The 23,699-nt window shown below is 38.1% G+C and overlaps 1 protein-coding gene across 1 annotated transcript; it reads right to left on the minus strand.

Annotated features, from left to right (window-relative positions):
- Positions 1-1,333: 1,333 nt before the first annotated feature.
- Positions 1,334-3,673, minus strand: LOC143572970 (putative amidase At4g34880). The gene is made up of 5 exons (XM_077057976.1): positions 3,189-3,673; positions 2,891-3,105; positions 2,571-2,816; positions 2,275-2,470; positions 1,334-1,710 (listed from the first exon to the last, which is right to left on the minus strand). Exons 1-5 carry the CDS (start codon positions 3,663-3,665, stop codon positions 1,354-1,356), a joined length of 1,491 nt encoding a protein of 496 aa, XP_076914091.1. The 5' UTR covers positions 3,666-3,673; the 3' UTR covers positions 1,334-1,353.
- Between the last annotated feature and the right edge of the window lie 20,026 nt (positions 3,674-23,699).

Here is a 23,699-nt window from a genome sequence, read left to right on the forward strand (position 1 = left end):
TACAGCACTCCCGAACTTAACAGACCCTAACTCCATTGGTTTTTTTGCTGACATGTCATTGTTCTTGCTGACGTGGCTTTTATAATAATAATAATAATAATAATAATAATAATAATAATAATAATCTGTCTTCTTCATCGTCTCTCACCCCAGGTCCCCAACCACCCCCGCCCCCTTAATACACACAGCCACCGCCACCACCGTACAACTCCTCACAGACACCGGCACCACCATACAATCATCATCCGATACCTCATCTCCTGATGGGTCCAACAATCCGAGATCCACCAGTTCCAGTAACAACTTGTTGCATCAAATACGATAACAAAACAAAACCTAAACCATCCGCTTCAAAATACGACCATCATCATCGCCAATCGGCTCTTCGTTTCGTCAAACATACGTCCAATATCACTATAATTTCACCAAATGAAGCTCAAAATGTTAATAACTCAGGTTCGGTTACCGGAAAAACCATGGCGGTGGATTAGGAACAAGTTTGGTAGCTTTAGGATCGGTTAATTCGAGTCGGAAAGGCACCACGAAGGCTCCGGCTACAGTTTCCCCAATTCGAGACGACCTTTAAGTTTTCAAGTCTTGTCTTCTTGAACATTGATTGAGCACCGATTGAACAATAAAAAATGTGACGAGTTGGGTGGTGGTGCCGGTGTATGTGAGGAGTTGTACGATGGTGATAGTCTTTGTGTATTGAGGGTGGTATCTTGTTGGTATGATGATGGTGTCTGTTTGTATTAAGGGAGGTGGTTGGGTGGGGAAGATGATGAAGAAGACGTGGGGGTGGGTGGGGGGGGGGGATGAGATATTATTATTATTATTATTATTATGAGTTTTTATCATATTTTATTAAAAAGAGCCATGTAAGCAAGATCAGTGACATGTCAGCAAAAATAATGTCACATCAGCAAAAAAACTAACGGAGTTAGGGTCCGTGAAGTTCGGGAGTGCCAGAAACAAATAAAGTGTAAGTTGGGAGTGGTGGGTAACAAATCGAAAGTTGTGAGTGATATTAACCAATGGATGAAAGTTAAGAGTATTACAAACCAATATCCCTATGTTTAATGTACCTAGGATCAAAATAATGACCAATTAAGAGCAATCTATATTTTAGCAACCTGTATTTAGTTTTATAAATCATCAGGTGATCTGATATCAAGAATCACAAATGCATCATCAATAAAATTAAATCTTTACAAATGACAAACCGTACTGAATTCAGGAAACTAGAAGAAATCAAAAATTCTAAAGTATAAACAAACTTGATTTTTCAAATAAATATATAATTAACAAAAAGCATAATACAACACACATCTAAATATTTAAAGCAGATCACACCTAATTCATAATTACAGGAGGCTTTCTGCATTTAGTTGCTTGTTCAAACCCGTATGCAATTTCTATCAATGTAGGCTCTGAACCCTTTAAACCTCCAAAGCAAATACCATAAGGGGCCCCACTTTTATCATACCCAGCTGGCACACTGATTCCTGGGTATCCCCCGATGGCAAGAACACTAGAACCGCTTGAATATGGTGTTACCAACGCGTCGAGATTGTTATCATTCATCAACTTTTCAAACCCTAATTTTGATGCTTTTTTTAAATTTAATAATGCTTCCTTCTCTATCTTGCCTATGCCATTAGTTTTCTCAGCTGCCAAAAACAAGTCTTGAGGGTATTTATTGATCTTTTCCTATAATATAATACAATGGTTATTATGGGTCTTTAAAAACATTCTTTTATAATATTAATTATTATTTCAACCATGAGAACACTTTAACAGAAAACTCAATGGACCCCACCATTACTCTACTAACTAATGGGATCACTTTAGAAAATTTGTGGAAGTAGAGGGGCTTAAGTGCTTGCCATTAAGGTGTAAAAGAGCCCAGCCGCTCATGAGATACTCGAGATTGGCTAGCTAATAATTTGATAACGAGTTTGAGCCTAAAAGTAAGCTTGTTTAATAAACGAGCCTGGGCATGAGCCCGAGCTTCCCTTATTGGGATTAAGTTGTCTCATGAGAGGGAACGAGCCTACTATTTATATAACTTCAACTTGATATACTAAATTTAGATTTATATAATAACTAACAACTATTAAAATAACTAAATAACATATTTTATATTTTACACAAAAAAATATATATATAATCAATAAATATATATAAAATTAACAAGTAATAAACGAGCCTGGCCCGAGCCGATCACAAAAAACTACTCACAAGGTCAACCGGTCAAGATGTGATCTTACTTACCATATCTGCATGTTTCTTATTGAAGGCTATGACATCTGCTAAAGATCTAACAGGTGAAAGCACGAGCTTCTTTAAATAAGCATTCAAAGCCATCTTGAATTCTGCTGTTAGTGCTATATCCTCCCCATTAAACATTGTAATTATGCGTTCGAAGTCGATAATTTCCAGATTTTCTACCAAGATAGCCCCGTTTCGTCTTGTTTCATGCAAAATTACAACAAGACAAGATATAGAGGACACAAATAGATATTAGATACAAAATATAAATAAAGGTGGTTGAATGTTTGTTTACTTACCTTAATACATCAAAATGTTTCTCAAACTTATTCAATGTTTCGGTGTCATTACCAAATCCAAAGTAAGGATAATCCCTTATTACCCCTAATCTTTTTCCTTGGAGTCCAGTTGAAATTAAGTATTTTAAATAACCATCTTTTGGAATATACTTTGAAGCTTTTCTGGTTGCAGTGGCATCATATTTATCAAACCCGACAATGGCATCAAGAACATACACGGCATCTGATACGGTCCTACACATCGGTCTGTCTTGGAAAACGGTTAGCAAACTTGACTGAGAATATGTATATATATATATATATATATATTGTAAACTTACCCGACTGTGTCCTGCCTGGCGGAAATTGGAACGACTCCTGATCGGCTGGTGAGGCCCACGGTTGGTTTGATCCCGACAACGGAGTTGACACTTGAAGGACATAGGATGGAGCCGTCTGTTTCTGTGCCGAGTGATACGGTAACCATGTTTGTTGCAACTGATATAGCCGATCCGGTGCTTGAACCACATGGATCAAGTGTTGATACATATGGGCTCTGCAAAAAAAACATGTTTTAATCATGAAGTTTGAAGCATATAACTTAATTTGTTAAGAAAAAAAATGGAGTATATCTACTACAATTGGTTGATGAGCCCTGGCATTCCAGCCGCTAGGCAGATTGGAGCTTCTAAAGTAGGCCCATTCACTCAAACTCGCTTTCCCAAGAATAATGGCCCCGGAGTCCCTCAACTTCCTAACCACACCGGCGTCTCGAGGCACCACCGACCCAAGAAGCGCGTAAGAACCCGCAGTCGTGTTGAGCTTATCTTTTGTGGCAATGTTATCCTTCACCAAAACCGGGATCCCGTGTAAGGCTAATCTGGAAACCGGGTGTTTCTTATCCCGCTCCTCATCGGCTCTTTCGGCTTCATGAATTGCCTCTGGGTTGACTTCGATTACGGCTTTGTACATGGGATTCAGGGTTTCGATTTGCCGGAGGTAGAATTCCACCAAGTGTTTCGATGTCAGCTTCTTGTGGGTCAAAGCTGTGTGGATTTCCACGATTGTGGATTCCGGTATGGTGAATTTGAATTCAACGCTGGTACTGGTGTTCATGCTTTGGATTAACAGAAATCACAACAATTGGGTGGGTTGGGCCTCTTATTATTGCTTATCATCATCTTCTTGTTGTTGACTTTGTGATTCGGTAGGTTGGTTGGTTGGTTGGTTGGTGGGTGGGTAAAATCACCTTACTAATTAATTATTTCACTGAAATGCTCTTCATGAACTTTTTGAGCTAACCGAACCAGCTGGACCGAGAATCAATAATGTCAGCGACCCAGCACCATACATTTTGGTCGTTTCTGAAAATGGCCGGTTAGACAAGTCGACTCTTGTCACACCTCAAAATCGTTAACTTGGCAACGGACAATTTAATTTAGTTAATTTGGATGTTGACAAACGCTGTTCAGCCAATCATATTAAAAGATAATGAACCATAAGTTGGACTTTATTAAATATCAGAGTTTTACACGTGCCAAACATGCATGGTTCTATTTTACAAGTCTAACTATCATTCATTCAAACGCGCAACACCATTTTCCCGAATCCTTCACGAAGCATCCATTTTCTTCATTTACATGAAAAGTATGTTAAAATAATTATGTTAACACGAATGTTGGTGAGTTTCTCAATTAAAAACCAGGATGTAGCAATTCTCGACTTTACTCCCATTTATTCATCATTCTTATCAATGTGAATATAATTTTCCAATGTGAATATAATTTTCCACTTTTTCAAAAATAGTTATATATTTCTTAAACAAAACGCGTTAGTTGTAAACGAGCAAAGAGTACAACACATGTATGACTATCAATATGATAAACCTGATACATACCAAAATCAAAATATTCCTACCTTTTCAACCAGAGCGACTGGAAGAATAGGGGATGTCACACCCCGAAAATCTTAATTAAGACAGCGGAAGACTTTGACCAAGTCATTCGGGTGGTGACTGACGTTGTTTCAGCCAATCACAATTAAGTTTACATTTATAATGAAAGTTGAACTTTATTTGACCATCAGAGTCATTACACGTGTCATATTACACGATTATTATTCAAACTACAAGTTCAACATAAAGTCAACATTTTTATTCAAACACACGTCACTATTTTCCCGTGCTCTTCGCGAAGCTTCCATACTTCATTTTAATTACCTGAAAATCATATTAAAATAAACGTCAACACGAATGTTGGTGGGTTCTCTTTATTGAAAATAACATATATATATATATATATATATATATATATATATATATATATATATATAGTACATATATTATAATGAAAATAGCGCAAACGAAACGTCCATATAATTCATCATGAAAAGACAATATATCAAGTAACATAATATCAATTCCATATCATATATGTATATAATTCCATACCATGGTTCAACAACCATTCTTTTATCATCCATAATCTATTACCATAAGCAACGGTGGTGGCCTCTCTAACCGTCCTTTTAACATGGCAATAATAATAACTCAACAATCGAACTTACCATCAAAAAGAAACATTTTATCTTTATAAACAAATCGTGTTGTTGTAGATGAGCAAAGAATACAATATGCGTATGACTATCATAGTTGATAACTCGATACGTACCAGACTTAAAATATGCCCACTTTTAACCCAACGCGATTGGAAGTGGAGGGGGGGGGGCGTCACCCCTATGTATCTACCAATATTTTTGTGCCCATTTCTAGGTTTAACAGTTATTTAGCCAACTAGACTCATCCCGTATTTGACACGGTTTGTAAAATAAAACGCTTTATAAAAACTTCAATAATAGTCGATAAAGAATATGTTTTTCCCCGAAAATTCAATAAAACATTTTGAAAACGAGGGGTCGATAGAGAAACTCACAGTTTTTAGCATTTCGTTCCAAAAATTCGCGTGTCCTATATTAGTACATGTTTTGTTAATAAAACTTATTTTAAGCCCTTTGTTTATAAAAGTCTTTTATTTATTATTCCAAATCTAATGTCTATACAAGCTCACAACACATAATATTACTAACTTATAATTCTATAAATAAACATTTGAAAATATCAACAAGTAATAATTAACCAATTATTATTTTATTCAATAATTTAAACTAAATATTCTAGTTTTATAAAATTTAATCCTATTAGTTGCTGGAGTGTTTTTAAAATTTTAAGTTTTTATTATTTTAGTTAAAATTTTGACTTTATTTTAGTCGGTTTTGTCGGTTTCGTCCGTTTTGAACTTAAAAACGAATCGGTCGGCTTTTCATATAAAATATAACTTTTATGACTTGAAAACACTTGTTACATATATATTAGTCAAGTATTAGGGGTTACCTCATAAAAAAATGTCATTTTACATTTTTTTAATATTTTCTTAAAATAACAACTTTTGACGTTTTCGTGTCGGTTTTCCCGACACGAACCGTCTAGGACCAAGTTTTGTTATTTTGTCCTCTTCTCATATACCAACTTATGTTATATATAAGTGTTATACAACTTTTAGGGGCTGCTCTAAAACAGTCCCTAACCGTTGTGTCGGTTCTCGTTTAAAAGTCGGTTTTTCGACCGTTAAAGTTACCGATAAGTAATCTAGACTTAGCAATTTCAAACCAATCATCCTATGCATTAAATATACACACAATAACCTATAATTTATCCTTAATTTCCATATTTGGTCATATAATCTCAAATAGCTCGTTTAAGTTGGATTTTAAGTTCCTAATTTGCAATATATGCTTATGAACAATCAAGTTTATCATTTTTCATATGAACGCTTATCAAAATACAACTAAATTTTCTAGTTTCAACTATTATCAACAAATCATTCAAATCACCAAGCCCATGCATTTCATAATTTCATAAGCGTTTATTTGACAACGTTTCTTATTATGGTAAATTTCAATTCTTGTTACCCCTTTTCAACACAATCTTTACAAGTATTATCAAGTTGTAATCTTGTTTATCTCATTCAACTAGTTTGATCTAAATTTCATGCATCTTATTATTCTAATTAAGTTATAACTTATTATCATTCATATTTCCAAAGTTTCCATTCCTGGTAATAATTTAACAAGCAATTCATGTACTTTCAAGTTCTTGATCAAATAATCACAACTCAAGTTTATATGAATTTCTAGCATATAACCTATACATTATGCATCCATCTCAAGACAATTATCACCAATAATCATCAAATTTCCAATTTTCATATTGAATAAATATTAAAGTTTCTATAATTAGAACTATCCATAAGAGTAGTTAGTTTGATTATTCTCCTAACATATTAATCCATGAATCTCTAACATGCCTCCTATCCATCAATTATCCATTTCAAATATTCAAATCCAAGTTTCATATCACAAATGATCATTCATCATAATTTTTGCAAGTTAACAATTAAAGTTTCCTTAGTTAGTAACTTTAACAATTTCCAAGTTTCATCTTTCAATTTCATAATTTTGATGGTTCAATCTAGCATGTATCCTATTCCATTTCATCCTAATATCATAAATTTCATCAATTTGCGTAAGGCCCTGTTCCCGGTGCCTCACTTTAACGTTGGATTTACTCATAAACACAGTTCTAAATATCAGAGTCAATTAAAACTTTTCGCGGAAACATTAACTTTAATCATTCGGTACAAAACATTAATCTTTTCTTTTAAACCATAACATAAAACATTATATTTAAAACCATCATTTCTTTCATCTTCAGATGCCAGCCGTTCAATCCATGCCACATGTCATCCTCATGCTAACTCTGCAGCCTGATCACCTGCGTGCATACTAAAAGTCAGCTACGCTGAGTGAGTTCTAGTTAATCAGGCGCCATACAACACATGTGTATATCATACATACATACATGTAACACCCCGTAACCGCAGCGGAAACGTACACGGGAATGCCACAGACACATCTGATATCAACAGCATTGCTTATAAGGAAAATACCACTACATTAATTTATAACATATTACATTGTTGTGAGTTTCATTACTGTCTAGGTGTTACACACATATTTTACCGATAAGACATTAATAAATTCATTACAAAACATAGAGCAGCAAGCTTCCAACAGGTAGCACAGATAGTTAAGCACATATCAATCATTCCAACTTGGGCATACCTAGAAAACATGTAAAGAAAACGGGTCAACTACGAATAGTTGGTGAGTTTCACTAATTTAAATAAACACAGACAAATCATTTTAATAATCATTTATTAACAATATAATCATGCTGGGAACTATGTTACCCCAGAACATTTCCATTAACTTTCTGGGAACTATGTTACCCCAGAACAATAATAACCCCTGGGAACTACGTTACCCCAGAACAATAAATACCCCTGGGAACTATGTTACCCCAGAACAATAATAACCCCTGGGAACTATGTTACCCCAGAACAATAATAACCCCTGGGAACTATGTTACCCCAGAACAATAATAACCCCTGGGAACTATTTTACCCCAGAACAATAATAACCCCTGGGAACTATGTTACCCCAGAACAATAACACATGATAAACATTTTATATATTCTGTGCATCAGACCATATATATATAAATGTACAAGTATTTCCATACGATCGGTATGTACTTAAATACTTTAAATAAGACATGTTTTCCGCCCCGGGAAAATATAATTAAAACAATTCATTAAAAGGGGCCCGTGAAAAACTCACCTTTTTTGTGAGTCTGTGGGTAATACAATGAACAGCTACGTGCCTGGATCTGTAATATAATATCTAGTCGTTACTATATAATTCCCATAAACTAAATCAGTATTAATCGGTACATCTGGGGACATTGTTAACCCAGTACTGTACTCGATCCGGGGACAACGTTAACCCCGCGACACTTCTAAGGACTCAGATGGTAACATTGCTTAGAGTTTGACAGTCAATTTAGTTAAAGTGATGAAATTATAGCTCGGTTTGACACCCCGTTTGGCCGCGGGGCCCGTTTCCGGTATTTCGGTGCCGGAAACGGTAACATCGGGTAAAATTACCCAAATCATCCGAATTATTTTCGGATGATTTATTTTTACTTAATTTACTTAGATTTATGAAAATAGTCCATTTTTAAAGTTTTCGTGTACCAGTCAGCTCGCTTATGCGAACTTTGCCGGTTTACACGTTTTAAGCTTTAAATATTTGTTTTTACGTTCTTTTTAGCACAAATAATTACCCGTTTAGTATCGGGTCTTGAAATTTTGCACAAAACTTATTTTGACAGAAGGAAAATTTTACAAAATTTTTCCAGATTTATTTTCTTATATTTACATTTATTTATCTATTTTTAAATCTTATTAAAACACTAAATATGTCAAAAATACCAAAACACTTTAGAAAAATCCCAAATTTTTCTGGGATGATCTCTGTCATCCTCATAACTTCCTGGAATTTTTCCAGATTTTAAAACTCATTTTTCAAGCCATTTTCACCCAAAACCGAGCTAGAAAGCCCTAGAACTCGTTTCACCGAAAAGCCTACTTAGACTTTTCCAACTGAGTTCAAATTTTGTGGGTGACTTTTATATGTTATAAAAAGCTTATCTTAAATTTTCCAGAATTTTTCATCGTGTTTAGCTATTTTTCACTATTTTTGGCCAAAACCGAGCATTAAATTCACCAAATATTCATCTTTTATCCAAAAATTACCAAAAATTCACAGATCTCATATTTTTATGTGTAGATCATCTCCGTGAAATTTCGTGACCCGACTCTAAGCACACGAAAATCTGTCCAAATTTCATATACACACGAAAACCGAACTATCTTGTGTTTTCTAGCTTTAGATCGCAAGGATCTCAGTTTCTAGCCTTTGCTAGCCGCTAGATACAACACTTACAAGCACAATAACACTATACCAAGCAAACTATACCAACAATCAAACCATTTCTTTCAAAGTGTCGGTTTTTAAGTAAAAACAAAGGTTTTAACCGTAAAAATCCGTTCTCGACTCTTTTTACTCATTTCTTGGACCAAGATCCCTTGTATAACATGTATACATCTCTTGATCATGCAAGAGTCGGTTTCATCTCGGGTTTTCACCCATCTTTCACTTGGAAACTCATTTTAACAAGATTTTAACCATAAAAATTCGTTATAAACTCTTTTAACTCATCACTTGGATCAAGATCCTTTGTATAACTTGTATACATCACTTGATCATGCGAGAATCGGTTTCAACTCGGGTTTTCACCCATTTTTACATTTGAAACCTCCTTTTCTCAAGATCATGAAGTTAGAAAACAAAATTCAAGCTTAAAAACATATGTTATACCTTCAAATCTTGGTTAGAACTTGGGTTCTTTGGATGAACTTTGAAGGGTTTGGAGAGTTGAGAGAGTTTTGATTGTTTTATGTTAGAAAAAAAAAAGAAATGAATGTGTGAGTGTGTGTATTATGGCCGGCCCTATGGGTGATGTGGGGGTGGGCCCCACAAGTTCAATATTAGCCACACATTTGGATTACACAATCCGGATAATGTTGTGGATAGTCTGGTTCAGTTCGTTTCTCGTTTAAACTCGTAATTCGGCTTAAAACGAGCCTAAAATGGTCGTTTTTCGGGTTAAAATAAAATTTACATAAAACTGATTTAAAAACTTTAAAAACTTAACCAGAACATTAAAACATCATATTGTCGGTATTTGTGCATCTTTTTCGGTTTGATTGATCGTCTCTTGCTTGGTTTGGTGTTAAAGGTTTCGTTTAGCGTACCGACGTACCATTAAATCGAAATCCTTTTTCTGTGCTATAATTCACCTAACCCGAAGCATTAATACTTCGTAAATATCACTAAACATTATATACATCGTCTATAATGAAATTCCCGATTCGTTCGGGTTTCAATAATCGTTCATTGGTTAATTGTAATTCCAATACGATTCACTATATAATCAAGTATGATTCGTACTATGAATCATATATACTCGTATATACGTACTATAACTCATATAATCAATATTTAAATGACACGTAAATAGTATATACCGGCTAGGGTATACCTGGATTTGCCGGAATCGTTACATTCTCCCCCCGTTATAAAAATTTCGTCCTCGAAATTTTACGCGACAACTACTTCCTTTTGAGGAAATAGGTGGGGGTATTTCTTCCGAAATTCGTCCTTTCGTTCCCAAGTAAATTCTGGGCCTCGTTGCGAATTCCATCTAACTTTGACCAACGAGATCTTATTGTGTCTAAGTTGCTTGACTTTCCCGTCTACTATTTCTATGGGCTCCTCTACAATGTTGAGCCTATCACTTATTTGAACACCCTCTAAGGGTAACACCGATGTCTCATCCGCCAGACATCTTTTCAAATTTGACACATGAAACACGTTATGAACTGCACTTAGTTCCTCAGGCAGTTCTAGTCGGTAAGCTACCGGACCGATCTTTGCAGTGATGTTGAATGGTCCAATGTATCTAGGGGCCAACTTCCCCGCCTTTCCAAATCTGACCACTCCTTTCCAGGGTGATACTTTCAAATATACCTTTTCACCCTTCTCAAATGACAACGGTTTTCGACGGGTATCGGCATAACTCTTCTGCCGATCCCGCGCGGCTTTCAAGTTGTTCTTAATTTCAAGAATCTTGCTGGTCGTCTCCTGGACCAGATCCGATCTAATGACCTGCCAGTCACCCACTTCAGACCAGCAAAGTGGTGATCGGCACTTCCGCCCATACAATGCTTCATAAGGTGCTGCCTTTATACTGCTATGGTAACTGTTATTATAAGAAAATTCAACGAGTGGGAGATGTTGATCCCAATTTCCCTTAAAGTTCAGTACGCAGGCACGAAGCAAATCCTCCAAAGTTTGAATGGTCCTCTCAGACTGACCATCGGTCTGAGGGTGGTAAGCCGTGCTTAGGTCAATACGTGTTCCCAATGCTTCTTGAACAGCTTGCCAAAGTTTGGAGGTGAAATGGCTATCCCTATCGGAGATGATCGAGATGGGGATGCCATGACGAGACACTATTTCATTTATATAAATTTGCGCGAGTCTCTCGGTGTTATAATTGTTTCTAATTGGAATAAAATGTGCCGATTTGGTTAATCTATCCACGATTACCCAAATTGCATCATTTCCCCGGGATGTCTTAGGGAGGTGTGTCACGAAATCCATTGTGATTTGCTCCCATTTCCATTCGGGAATCTCCGGTTGTTGTAACATCCCCGAGGGTTTCTGGTGTTCCGCCTTAACCCTCGCACACGTCGTACACTTGCCGACGTAGGTGGCTATATCCTTTTTCATACCTGGCCACCAGTAAAATTCTTTCACATCCTTGTACATTTTATCTGATCCCGGATGTATGGAATATTTCGATTTATGCGCTTCATCCATGATCAAATCACGAAGGTCATGGAGGGTCGGGATCCAAATCCGATTTTTGAAATAGAGAATTTCGTCCACACGCTGTTCGAAATTCTTCTCATTCCCGTAAAGTCCTTCTTTATCCAATTGGTCCTCTTTCAACGCCTCGCGTTGAGCGACTCGAATCAAATCCGAAAGGCTCGATTGGACTACCATTCCCAACGCTCGCACGCGTAGTGGCTTAACTCGATCTTTCCTACTCAAGGCATCGGCTACAACGTTAGCCTTGCCGGGGTGATATCGGATGTCACAGTCATAGTCACTTAGTAACTCGACCCACCTTCGTTGTCTCATATTCAGTTCTTTCTGATCGAATATGTGCTGCAAACTTTTATGATCAGTGAAGATGGTGCACTTTGTACCGTAGAGGTAGTGTCTCCAGATTTTAAGTGCAAAGATGACTGCTCCCAGTTCCAAGTCATGAGTAGTGTAGTTTTCTCATGAACTTTCAACTGTCGAGACGCATAGGCTATGACCTTTTTATTTTGCATCAACACGCATCCTAACCCTTTACGGGATGCGTCACAATATACAACAAATCCATCGTCTCCATCGGGGAGACTTAAGATTGGCGCTTGGCACAATCTTTGTTTTAGCGTTTGAAACGCCGTTTCCTGCTCTTCACCCCATTCATACTTCCGATCCTTTTGAGTCAGGAGGGTTAAAGGTTGGGCGATGCTGGAAAAGTTCTCTATAAATCGACGATAGTATCCAGCTAAGCCTAAGAATTGGCGGATTTCCTTTGGAGATTTAGGCGCTTGCCAACTCTTAATTGCTTCAACCTTACTCGGATCAACGTGTATTCCTTGATGGTTTATTACGTGACCGAGGAATTGCACCTCTTGTAACCAGAAGTTACACTTGGAGAATTTTGCATATAACTTCTCCTGATTCAGGAGCTCTAGAACTAACTTTAAGTGTTGCTCGTGCTCTTCTTTACTCTTCGAGTATATCAAAATGTCGTCAATAAATACAATGACGAATTTGTCGAGATAGGGTTTACAGACTCGGTTCATGAGATCCATGAATACCGCTGGCGCATTTGTTAGCCCAAAAGGCATAACTAAAAATTCGTAGTGGCCGTAGCGAGTCCGAAACGCGGTTTTTGGGATATCCTCCTCTTGAATTCTAACTTGGTGGTATCCCGATCTAAGATCAATTTTTGAGAAATAGCTCGCACCTTGTAGTTGGTCGAACAAATCATCGATTCGGGGAAGAGGATACCTATTTTTGATGGTTAATTTGTTCAATTCCCTGTAGTCAATGCACATTCGAAGGCTTCCGTCCTTCTTTTTCACAAATAGTACAGGTGCACCCCACGGGGAATAGCTGGGACGAATAAATCCCTTATCCAACAATTCCTGCAACTGGTTGGATAATTCTTGCATCTCGGACGGTGCAAGTCTGTAAGGGGCCTTAGCAACAGGGCCAGCTTGAGGAAGTAAGTCGATTCTGAATTCAACTTGTCGGGTTGGCGGTAATCCAGGAAGTTCTTCTGAAAAAACTTGTGGAAATTCGCGCACCACTGGAATATCGTCCACCCGTTTTTCCTCAGAATCAGCGGCCGTCAGGCTCGCTAGATACGCCACACATCCCTGACGTATATATTTCAACACCTTGAGGTGGGATATAAATGGTATCATGGTGCCGGATTTTTCTCCCTGCACTAATACCTCCTCGTCATCCGACACCCGGATCTTGACGACTTTCTTTTCACAATTTATTTCTACCTTGTTGCGTGCTAACCAATCCATTCCCACTATCACATCAAAACTACCCAGTTCTACCGGCAACAAGTCAATCAGGAAGGATTGTTCGCTCAGAATAAAAGGGCAATTCCGAACAATCCGATTAACTATCATGGTTTTACCGTTAGCGACCTCTACGGTGTAGGGTTCTATGGTTTCACCAATAGGAAGGTTTGCTATCGAAAGGAATCTAACGGAGACAAAACTTCTATCGGCGCCTGTATCAAATAATACAGAAGCGTAATGATCAGAGACGAGGAAGGTACCTGTCACTACGCTGGGGTCCTGGCGCGCCTCGTTCGCTCCCATCACAAATGCTCGGCCTCGCGCCGGATTGGACGACGATGGCTGACCCGCGAGTTGTCTCCCGTTTCCTCCCTGATTCAGTTTCGGGCAGTTCCTTTTGAAGTGATCTGTGCTGCCGCATTCGTAGCAAGCACGGCTAGTGGTCACCATCTGGTTTCCTTGCGGGTTCTGCAGTCGGGCTGGTTGAGTTCTAAATGGTTGCGCCCGAATAGGTTGTGGTTGTCGGTTCAGGTTTTTCAGATTTGTCTTACAATTTGGTGCGTAGTGTCCAACCCTGCCACACCGGTGGCACACCACCTCTTTGCACACGCCACTATGGTGGTAACCACATTTCCCGCACCTAGGAAACGTTCCCTTCTGCGGTTCTTGCCTTCCGCCCGAACTAGTCATGGCATAGCTCTGGGCAGCGGGCCTAGCTCGTTTGCTTTGCTGCTTTTCTTGGATTCTATGATCATGCGCACCCCGTTTTCCCCCAGCGGATTCTCCTGTCACCTTTAGTGATCCGCTCCGCAAGAAATCATACGTGACTATGCCAGCCTGTGTCACTGCACTTTCATACGTCCGGTGTCCCCCCGCGTTGACTATGCTCCTCACTACCGGAGTAAGTCCCCAGATATAACGTTCCACCCTCTTCGTCTCCGGGGTGACCAACCACGGTACTAAGCGTGACAGTTCATTAAACCGATTGGTATAACCCAAGTGGTCCGCCCCCTTCATCTCCAGATTCCACAACTCATTTTCCAGTTTCTGCAATTCATTCTTTGGACAGAAATGTTCCAACACAAGAGCCTTAAGCTCCGTCCAGGTCATGTGGTTTGTCGCCACCTGACCTCGAGTCTGTACTATGGTGTTCCACCATGTCAAGGCATGGTCGGTGAATGTACAGGTGGCGTACTTAACGATACAATCCTCGGGACAGTTGCTAATATTCACCACTGATTCTATTTTCTCTATCCACTTAACTAACCCATTCGGTCCTTCAGACCCGCTAAACTCTAATGGCTTGCACAACATGAAATCCTTGATCGAACATCCCCTGGATGCACGAATTGGTTCCGTACGGTTTGTCTCTACCGTAGGTATAGGGCCATTGCTGTCAGTAACGACCACCCTAGGCGGTGCGTCATTACTCGGAATAGTGTTATCATTCCTTGGAGGATTAGCATTTTGTTCCCCGTCATTATTAATGGGTGTTTGATTGCTCGGAGGGGTTGGATTGGTCGAGTTATTAATACTGGCGGCGATGCGCGATACTATATCCGGTATCGCCGCCTCCAACTGTTGAGCAATCAAACGGCTCACATCTACTTCCGATATTTTCGTTGATCGTTTCGGTGCCATTCTACACAACATCAAGAAATACATATAATCAATACCATTTCAAATTATAAAACACAATACATATTTCATTCATTAGTAAACATGGATACATATTACACCAACATCAGTTTACATACTTTCCAGTCAACATTACATAACTAAGTTTTATTACAAGGGCCCTATGTCGGTATCATCTCGACATAACCCGTAAAAGGGTCAGTGCTTGAATGATACCCAAAAGTATCGATAATGATATGCCCTAAAAGAGACCCCCTATGGGCCAGTGGTTGTATCATCACTAAACAAGATTCACTCCATGTTAGCATCACCACTAACTGCTCACATGGAGTATCAAAAAGCGGTTCAAGATTCTACCATCTAACACATCTACACATGGTGGTAAACCAACCCCACCAACACCGCCACCAGCACCACCAACACCGCCACCATAACCCGCATTCGGGTTTCCATCTGGCCGATCAACCAGTGGGAGTATGAGCACTCCCTCTTTAACTGGTTAATAGCATACTGGTGGTCCAGTATGCTGTCCCCGAGGTACGCCCGCCTCTGTACCCCCACGACCAGGGCGGCAGAGTGCTCGTTCACCTGCTCGGTGAGAACACGTAGCCAAGCCGCCAAGTCCCGTTCCTGCCTCGGAAGACCCCACACAGGTAGGGTCGCAGGCTCGGACTGGGGGCGGGAGGACTCGCCCCTATGGTAAGTGGATCTGGGTGGGGTAACAGTGGGCGGAACATACGGGGCACTGATCCGCGCCGTGAGGCGGGGACCGTGTCTGGGGGGAATCGGGGCGGTCTGTGGTGCGGGCGGGGTAGGAGACCTGGTAACCCTAGCAGGGGAGGGTAAACTAGCACTCCTAGCTGGGGTGGTCTGTCTAGAAGTACTATGACTAGCCTCCGAAGGCTCGGAGCTGGGTGCTACACTTGGGCTTCCAGAGGCCCCGGAACTGACCTCTTCCGGGTCCTCTTCCGTCGACACACTAGGTGTTCTTGCCATTTTTACCTGCACACAAGTTAACAAACATATAGTCCCTTTTCATAGTGTAATTCAAAATCAAATTAACATGCACTTACTTATACAATTTTACCACATAATAATATTATCATATACTTACACATATGTTGCCGATTTTACCTATTTAAATTCCCCGTGACTTCCCCTGAATTCCCTCGTGCAGACAAGTCTGTTATTATGTTCCGGACCATAATAACCCACTTGTCCATCCAAGTTCATCCCGATCTCGTCACAATATATTATTAGTTGATATTCAGATCCTATAATACTTGAGCTACTGGTTATATTTTAGGTATCTTTTTCAGACATCCTAATTCTTTATAACCAATGGCTCTGATACCAAGTTCTGTAACACCCCGTAACCGCAGCGGAAACGTACACGGGAATGCCACAGACACATCTGATATCAACAGCATTGCTTATAAGGAAAATACCACTACATTAATTTATAACATATTACATTGTTGCGAGTTTCATTACTGTCTAGGTGTTACACACATATTTTACCGATAAGACATTAATAAATTCATTACAAAACATAGAGCAGCAAGCTTCCAACAGGTAGCACAGATAGTTAAGCACATATCAATCATTCCAACTTGGGCATACCTAGAAAACATGTAAAGAAAACGGGTCAACTACGAATAGTTGGTGAGTTTCACTAATTTAAATAAACACAGACAAATCATTTTAATAATCATTTATTAACAATATAATCATGCTGGGAACTATGTTACCCCAGAACATTTCCATTAACTTTCTGGGAACTATGTTACCCCAGAACAATAATAACCCCTGGGAACTACGTTACCCCAGAACAATAAATACCCCTGGGAACTATGTTACCCCAGAACAATAATAACCCCTGGGAACTATGTTACCCCAGAACAATAATAACCCCTGGGAACTATGTTACCCCAGAACAATAACACATGATAAACATTTTATATATTCTGTGCATCAGACCATATATATATATATAAATGTACAAGTATTTCCATACGATCGGTATGTACTTAAATACTTTAAATAAGACATGTTTTCCGCCCCGGGAAAATATAATTAAAATAATTCATTAAAAGGGGCTCGTGAAAAACTCACCTTTTTTGTGAGTCTGTGGGTAATACAATGAACAGCTACGTGCCTGGATCTGTAATATAATATCTAGTCGTTACTATATAATTCCCATAAACTAAATCAGTATTAATCGGTACATCTGGGGACATTGTTAACCCAGTACTGTACTTGATCCGGGGACAACGTTAACCCCGCGACACTTCTAAGGACTCAGATGGTAACATTGCTTAGAGTTTGACAGTCAATTTAGTTAAAGTGATGAAATTATAGCTCGGTTTGACACCCCGTTTGGCCGCGGGGCCCGTTTCCGGTATTTCGGTGCCGGAAACGGTAACATCGGGTAAAATTACCCAAATCATCCGAATTATTTTCGGATGATTTATTTTTACTTAATTTACTTAGATTTATGAAAATAGTCCATTTTTAAAGTTTTCGTGTACCAGTCAGCTCGCTTATGCGAACTTTGCCGGTTTACACGTTTTAAGCTTTAAATATTTGTTTTTACGTTCTTTTTAGCACAAATAATTACCCGTTTAGTCTCGGGTCTTGAAATTTTGCACAAAACTTATTTTGACAGAAGGAAAATTTTACAAAATTTTTCCAGATTTATTTTCTTATATTTACATTTATTTATCTATTTTTAAATCTTATTAAAACACTAAATATGTCAAAAATACCAAAACACTTTAGAAAAATCCCAAATTTTTCTGGGATGATCTCTGTCATCCTCATAACTTCCTGGAATTTTTCCAGATTTATTTTCCTATATTTACATTTATTTATCTATTTTTAAATCTTATTAAAACACTAAATATGTCAAAAATACCAAAACACTTTAGAAAAATCCCAAATTTTTCTGGGATGATATCTGTCATCCTCATAACTTCCTGGAATTTTTCCAGATTTATTTTCCTATATTTACATTTATTAATCTATTTTTAAATCTTATTAAAACACTAAATATGTCAAAAATACCAAAACACTTTAGAAAAATCCCAAATTTTTCTGGGATGATCTCTGTCATCCTCATAACTTCCTGGAATTTTTCCAGATTTTAAAACTCATTTTTCAAGCCATTTTCACCCAAAACTGAGCTAGAAAGCCCTAGAACTCGTTTCACCGAAAAGCCTACTTAGACTTTTCCAACTGAGCTCAAATTTTGTGGGTGACTTTTATATGTTATAAAAAGCTTATCTTAAATTTTCCAGAATTTTTCATCGTGTTTAGCTATTTTTCACTATTTTTGGCCAAAACCGAGCATTAAATTCACCAAATATTCATCTTTTATCCAAAAATTACCAAAAATTCACAGATCTCATATTTTTATGTGTAGATCATCTCTGTGAAATTTCGTGACCCGACTCTAAGCACACGAAAATCTGTCCAAATTTCATATACACACGAAAACTGAACTATCTTGTGTTTTCTAGCTTTAGATCGCAAGGATCTCGGTTTCTAGCCTTTGCTAGCCGCTAGATACAACACTTACAAGCACAATAACACTATACCAAGCAAACTATACCAACAATCAAACCATTTCTTTCAAAGTGTCGGTTTTTAAGTAAAAACAAAGGTTTTAACCGTAAAAATCCGTTCTCGACTCTTTTTACTCATTTCTTGGACCAAGATCCCTTGTATAACATGTATACATCTCTTGATCATGCAAGAGTCGGTTTCATCTCGGGTTTTCACCCATCTTTCACTTGGAAACTCATTTTAACAAGATTTTAACCATAAAAATTCGTTATAAACTCTTTTAACTCATCACTTGGATCAAGATCCTTTGTATAACTTGTATACATCACTTGATCATGCGAGAATCGGTTTCAACTCGGGTTTTCACCCATTTTTACATTTGAAACCTCCTTTTCTCAAGATCATGAAGTTAGAAAACAAAATTCAAGCTTAAAAACATATGTTATACCTTCAAATCTTGGTTAGAACTTGGGTTCTTTGGATGAACTTTGAAGGGTTTGGAGAGTTGAGAGAGTTTTGATTGTTTTATGTTAGAAAAAAAAAAGAAATGAATGTGTGAGTGTGTGTATTATGGCCGGCCCTATGGGTGATGTGGGGGTGGGCCCCACAAGTTCAATATTAGCCACACATTTGGATTACACAATCCGGATAATGTTGTGGATAGTCTGGTTCAGTTCGTTTCTCGTTTAAACTCGTAATTCGGCTTAAAACGAGCCTAAAATGGTCGTTTTTCGGGTTAAAATAAAATTTACATAAAACTGATTTAAAAACTTTAAAAACTTAACCATAACATTAAAACATCATATTGTCGGTATTTGTGCATCTTTTTCGGTTTGATTGATCGTCTCTTGCTTGGTTTGGTGTTAAAGGTTTCGTTTAGCGTACCGACGTACCATTAAATCGAAATCCTTTTTCTGTGCTATAATTCACCTAACCCGAAGCATTAATACTTCGTAAATATCACTAAACATTATATACATCGTCTATAATGAAATTCCCGATTCGTTCGGGTTTCAATAATCGTTCATTGGTTAATTGTAATTCCAATACGATTCACTATATAATCGAGTATGATTCGTACTATGAATCATATATACTCGTATATACGTACTATAACTCATATAATCAATATTTAAATGACACGTAAATAGTATATACCGGCTAGGGTATACCTGGATTTGCCGGAATCGTTACAATACATATCTACAATCACTAAGCTCAGTCTACCGAGAGTACGTTCATAGTCCGCCGTCTATACCTGTACTCAAGGTCGTGAACACGAAAAAGGTCCGCAGTCCTTACCTATGTTCACCAAATTATGGTATGTGCAAGGTCCACAGTCCTTCCCTGTACCACCCTGTATTAACAACACGTACAAGGTCCTCAGTCCTTCCCTATGTTGCAACCTAAACCATAGCACGTACGAAGTCCGCAGTCCTCCCCCTATGCTACCACAACACAAAAGACAGCACGTATAAGGTCCACAGTCATTTCCTATGTTGTGGCCTATCTACAATACGTATAAGGTCCACAGTCCTTATCTACGTTAACAACTATTATCTATAATACGTATAAGGCCCACCATCCTTATCTACGTTCACATCTATCATCAATATCACGTATAAGGCCCGTAGTCCTTAACTACATTCCCATCTAACATCTATAACACGTATAAGGCCCACAGTCCTTAACTACGCCACCACATGCCAAGTCTATGTCCAACGGAAGTTAGAGGGATTTGCCGTCCTAAATTACTATGTCGGACGTAGAACTTACATACCATTCATGTACCTGTATACATGTACAATAAGTACACTGTAGCATAAGAACACGCTAGGCGTTCTTCATATCCTTCGTTTAACAGTCATACCCCTTGTCGGTACGTGCAATATCCGAAGATCGTTCACGCCCCGACAAGTGTTTATTTATAATGTTCATACATCATCCATATATTACATATGACATTTATATATTTATTTATAAACTGACAGTACGCGCAATATCCGAAGAGCGTTCACGTACGACAATCAATCATTCATATACCAAATTTATTTATATAGTCATATCTTTGACTATCACCTGGCAGTACATGCAATATCCGAAGATCGTTCATGTACTAACATCATCATACATAAATCGTACAAGGCATACACTTACCACTTAAGGTAAGTGTATTAACTATCACATTGAGTATGCACACAGCCCCGAAAACATAACAAGGAAGTGGGGCTAGAAACTCACCTGAACTCGGTTAACCGTTACTCCTTCTTTAGCTGTGCTCGACTAACTGTATAACAATTACACATATCAATTAACTATTACTATCCATAATGCGTTTCTAGTCTATTTATTACCCTCAACGAACGGGCGTCTGGGGGCAGCGCCCCTGGCAGCGGGGTCTAGGGGCGGCAGCCCCTAGCAGGGTCCAAGGGGCAGAGCCCTTGGTTGGAGTCGAGCTGGCAAGTCAGCTTGGAAAATTTTTATTTCCATTAACTGTCTTTACACATTTTCCATTAGGATTTTAAATTATTATTTTATTAACCATCACATTTTATATAACGAATTAAGTCTTATTCGTTATCATACCACAGTCTAAATCGTTATCAAATCACGCTCTAATTCGTTATCCTCTTCGTTGTCCTGATTCGCTAGCTTAATTCGTTATCTTTCTGATTCGTTATTCTAGTTCGTCATCTTTCATAACGAATTGGACCTTTATAACGAACTGGTCCTTTAACGAAATGAACCCTTAACGAACTGGGGTTCATTGTTCAGTTCTTCCTTAACGAACTACTTAACTAATTGGAGCTTCTTCGTTACTTATCCTTAACGAATGACTTAACGAACTGCTTCTAGTTCGTTACTTCCTCTTAACGAAATGGATTAACGAATTTCCATCTAGTTCGTTAAGTCACCGCTAACGAACTAGGATTATGTCAGAATGTCAGAGAACATTCTCTGACATCCTTACCTCGTACACCCAACTCCGGCACCGCCTTTCCGGCGCCGCCTTCGCCGGAAAAACGACATCTCAGCCGTTTCACCACCGTTTTCACCGTTTTTCATCCCGTTCGATCCAGATCTGAGCTAGGGTGACCCCTAAGCTCATCTTAGGTTCGGTTTATACCCGATTCCACCCGGATCTCGTGACTTCAACGGTTTAACGGTGTCGGCTCGTCATTTCGTGACTAAATCTAACGAGTTTGAGTTCAAAAAACATCATACTATCATTACCTCGGGTCGGAAATCGGTTCTCCCTCTTCTTCTTCTTGGTTTCGGCTTAGAGAGAGAGTAGGATGAGAGAGAGCTAAGTGTGTGTTTTGGGTGGTGTATGGAATATGTGTGAAATGAATGGAAAATGGGGATTTAAGGTTTATATATTTATGGATCATGGGCTCAAGCCCATGGTCTCTTCTTTCCTTCCCAAGTCCATAACCCATATCCATTATCCAACACTAGCCCAAACCATACTAACTCCTACTTATTTTATTATTTCCCCGCTAACCCGAGTAAACTTCCTCACTAATATTAAATAATATAATTAATATTAATTTTGAAATTTTGGGATGTTACAATTTATCAATTATACTCGAGAAAAACAAAAAATCCCAAAAATCCCAAAAATCCCAAATTTATCAATATGAACAAGTTCTTGAAATCTTCAACCAACATTATCAATTGTAAGATTCAAGCTCATCCAAGAAATCAAAATCTCATCCTAACATCTAACAATCATTCATGAAAATCATCAAACTCATATTAATCTCAAATCCAAGCATCTTTTTATTCAAGGTTCCACCCAAATATCAAATAATCTAACCAAGCTCTTAATAAAATTAATAATTTCAATACATGAACCTAGAGATGAATGTATGCATATACATCTGGGTTTAATGCTTCCACTTACACACACGTACACACATACAACCCATACACACACAAGCATCCATAATTTCTAATCTCTAAGATTAATCTCAACCCAAGAACACATGATCTAACCTATTCAATCATAGAAATCAACTCAAAATTATAACTTACTTGGGTTTTTTTTGAAGACCTTAAGATGATTATATGGATGGGATTAATGTGTGTGATGCTTTCTTCCTCTTAATTCTTCTTTCTAGAAGCCTAACTCCACCATGATCTTGATCTAACTTGAATGTGTGTGTGGTGATTTGAACGTGAGTATGTGATGGTGTGTTTATGATGTGTGTATGGGCATATATATATATATATATATATATATATATATATATAGGGAGATGAGGACATGGTTTTACAAGGCCATTGGTTTTAAGAGAAGAAACAATGGGATAAATCAATGGGTTGTGGAACATGGGTTTGGGTTAGTAAGTAGGTGTTTAAACAATAATCTTAAGTTTTCGTTTCAACATATAACGAACTTTAGCTAATCAAACGAATCATGTTTTTAATAATTTTTGTCACGTTTGATCCGATATTGAATTCTAGATAATACAAACCTAAGAAACTAATTTTCTGAGAAACTTGGTGTCGGGTCCTTACGGTGTCATCTACTGGCTTTTGAACACTTACTTTCTAGTTTTCGCGATTCGAATCTTCTAAAATTAAGTTTTTATTCTATCTCTAATATTCTAATAAAAAATTTAATTTTTCGAGGCCACTTAGACACGTTTGGGATTTTAACCGTTTCTAAGTCGTCACCCGATGCCATTTTGCGTAGTGTTTGCTACGCGACAAAATTGGACTTTTTCAAACTTAATAAAATATATCTCAAATA

The sequence above is a fragment of the Bidens hawaiensis genome, unplaced genomic scaffold (assembly GCF_021521415.1).
Source record: "Bidens hawaiensis isolate Kalapana, Puna unplaced genomic scaffold, B.hawaiensis_p1.1 tig00026181_1, whole genome shotgun sequence".
NCBI lineage: Eukaryota > Viridiplantae > Streptophyta > Magnoliopsida > Asterales > Asteraceae > Bidens > Bidens hawaiensis.

What these genes read in the sequence shown, in the direction of transcription:
- LOC143572970 (XM_077057976.1), bottom strand. Translation starts at nt 3,665, where the DNA reads ATGAACACCAGTACCAGCGTTGAATTCAAATTCACCATACCGGAATCC. An exon ending in GCCAGGCAGGACACAGTCGG is followed by an intron (nt 2,817 to 2,890) that starts GTAAGTTTACAA and finishes TTTCCAAGACAG; the next exon opens with ACCGATGTGTAGGACCGTAT. An exon ending in AAACATTTTGATGTATTAAG is followed by an intron (nt 2,471 to 2,570) that starts GTAAGTAAACAA and finishes GCATGAAACAAG; the next exon opens with ACGAAACGGGGCTATCTTGG.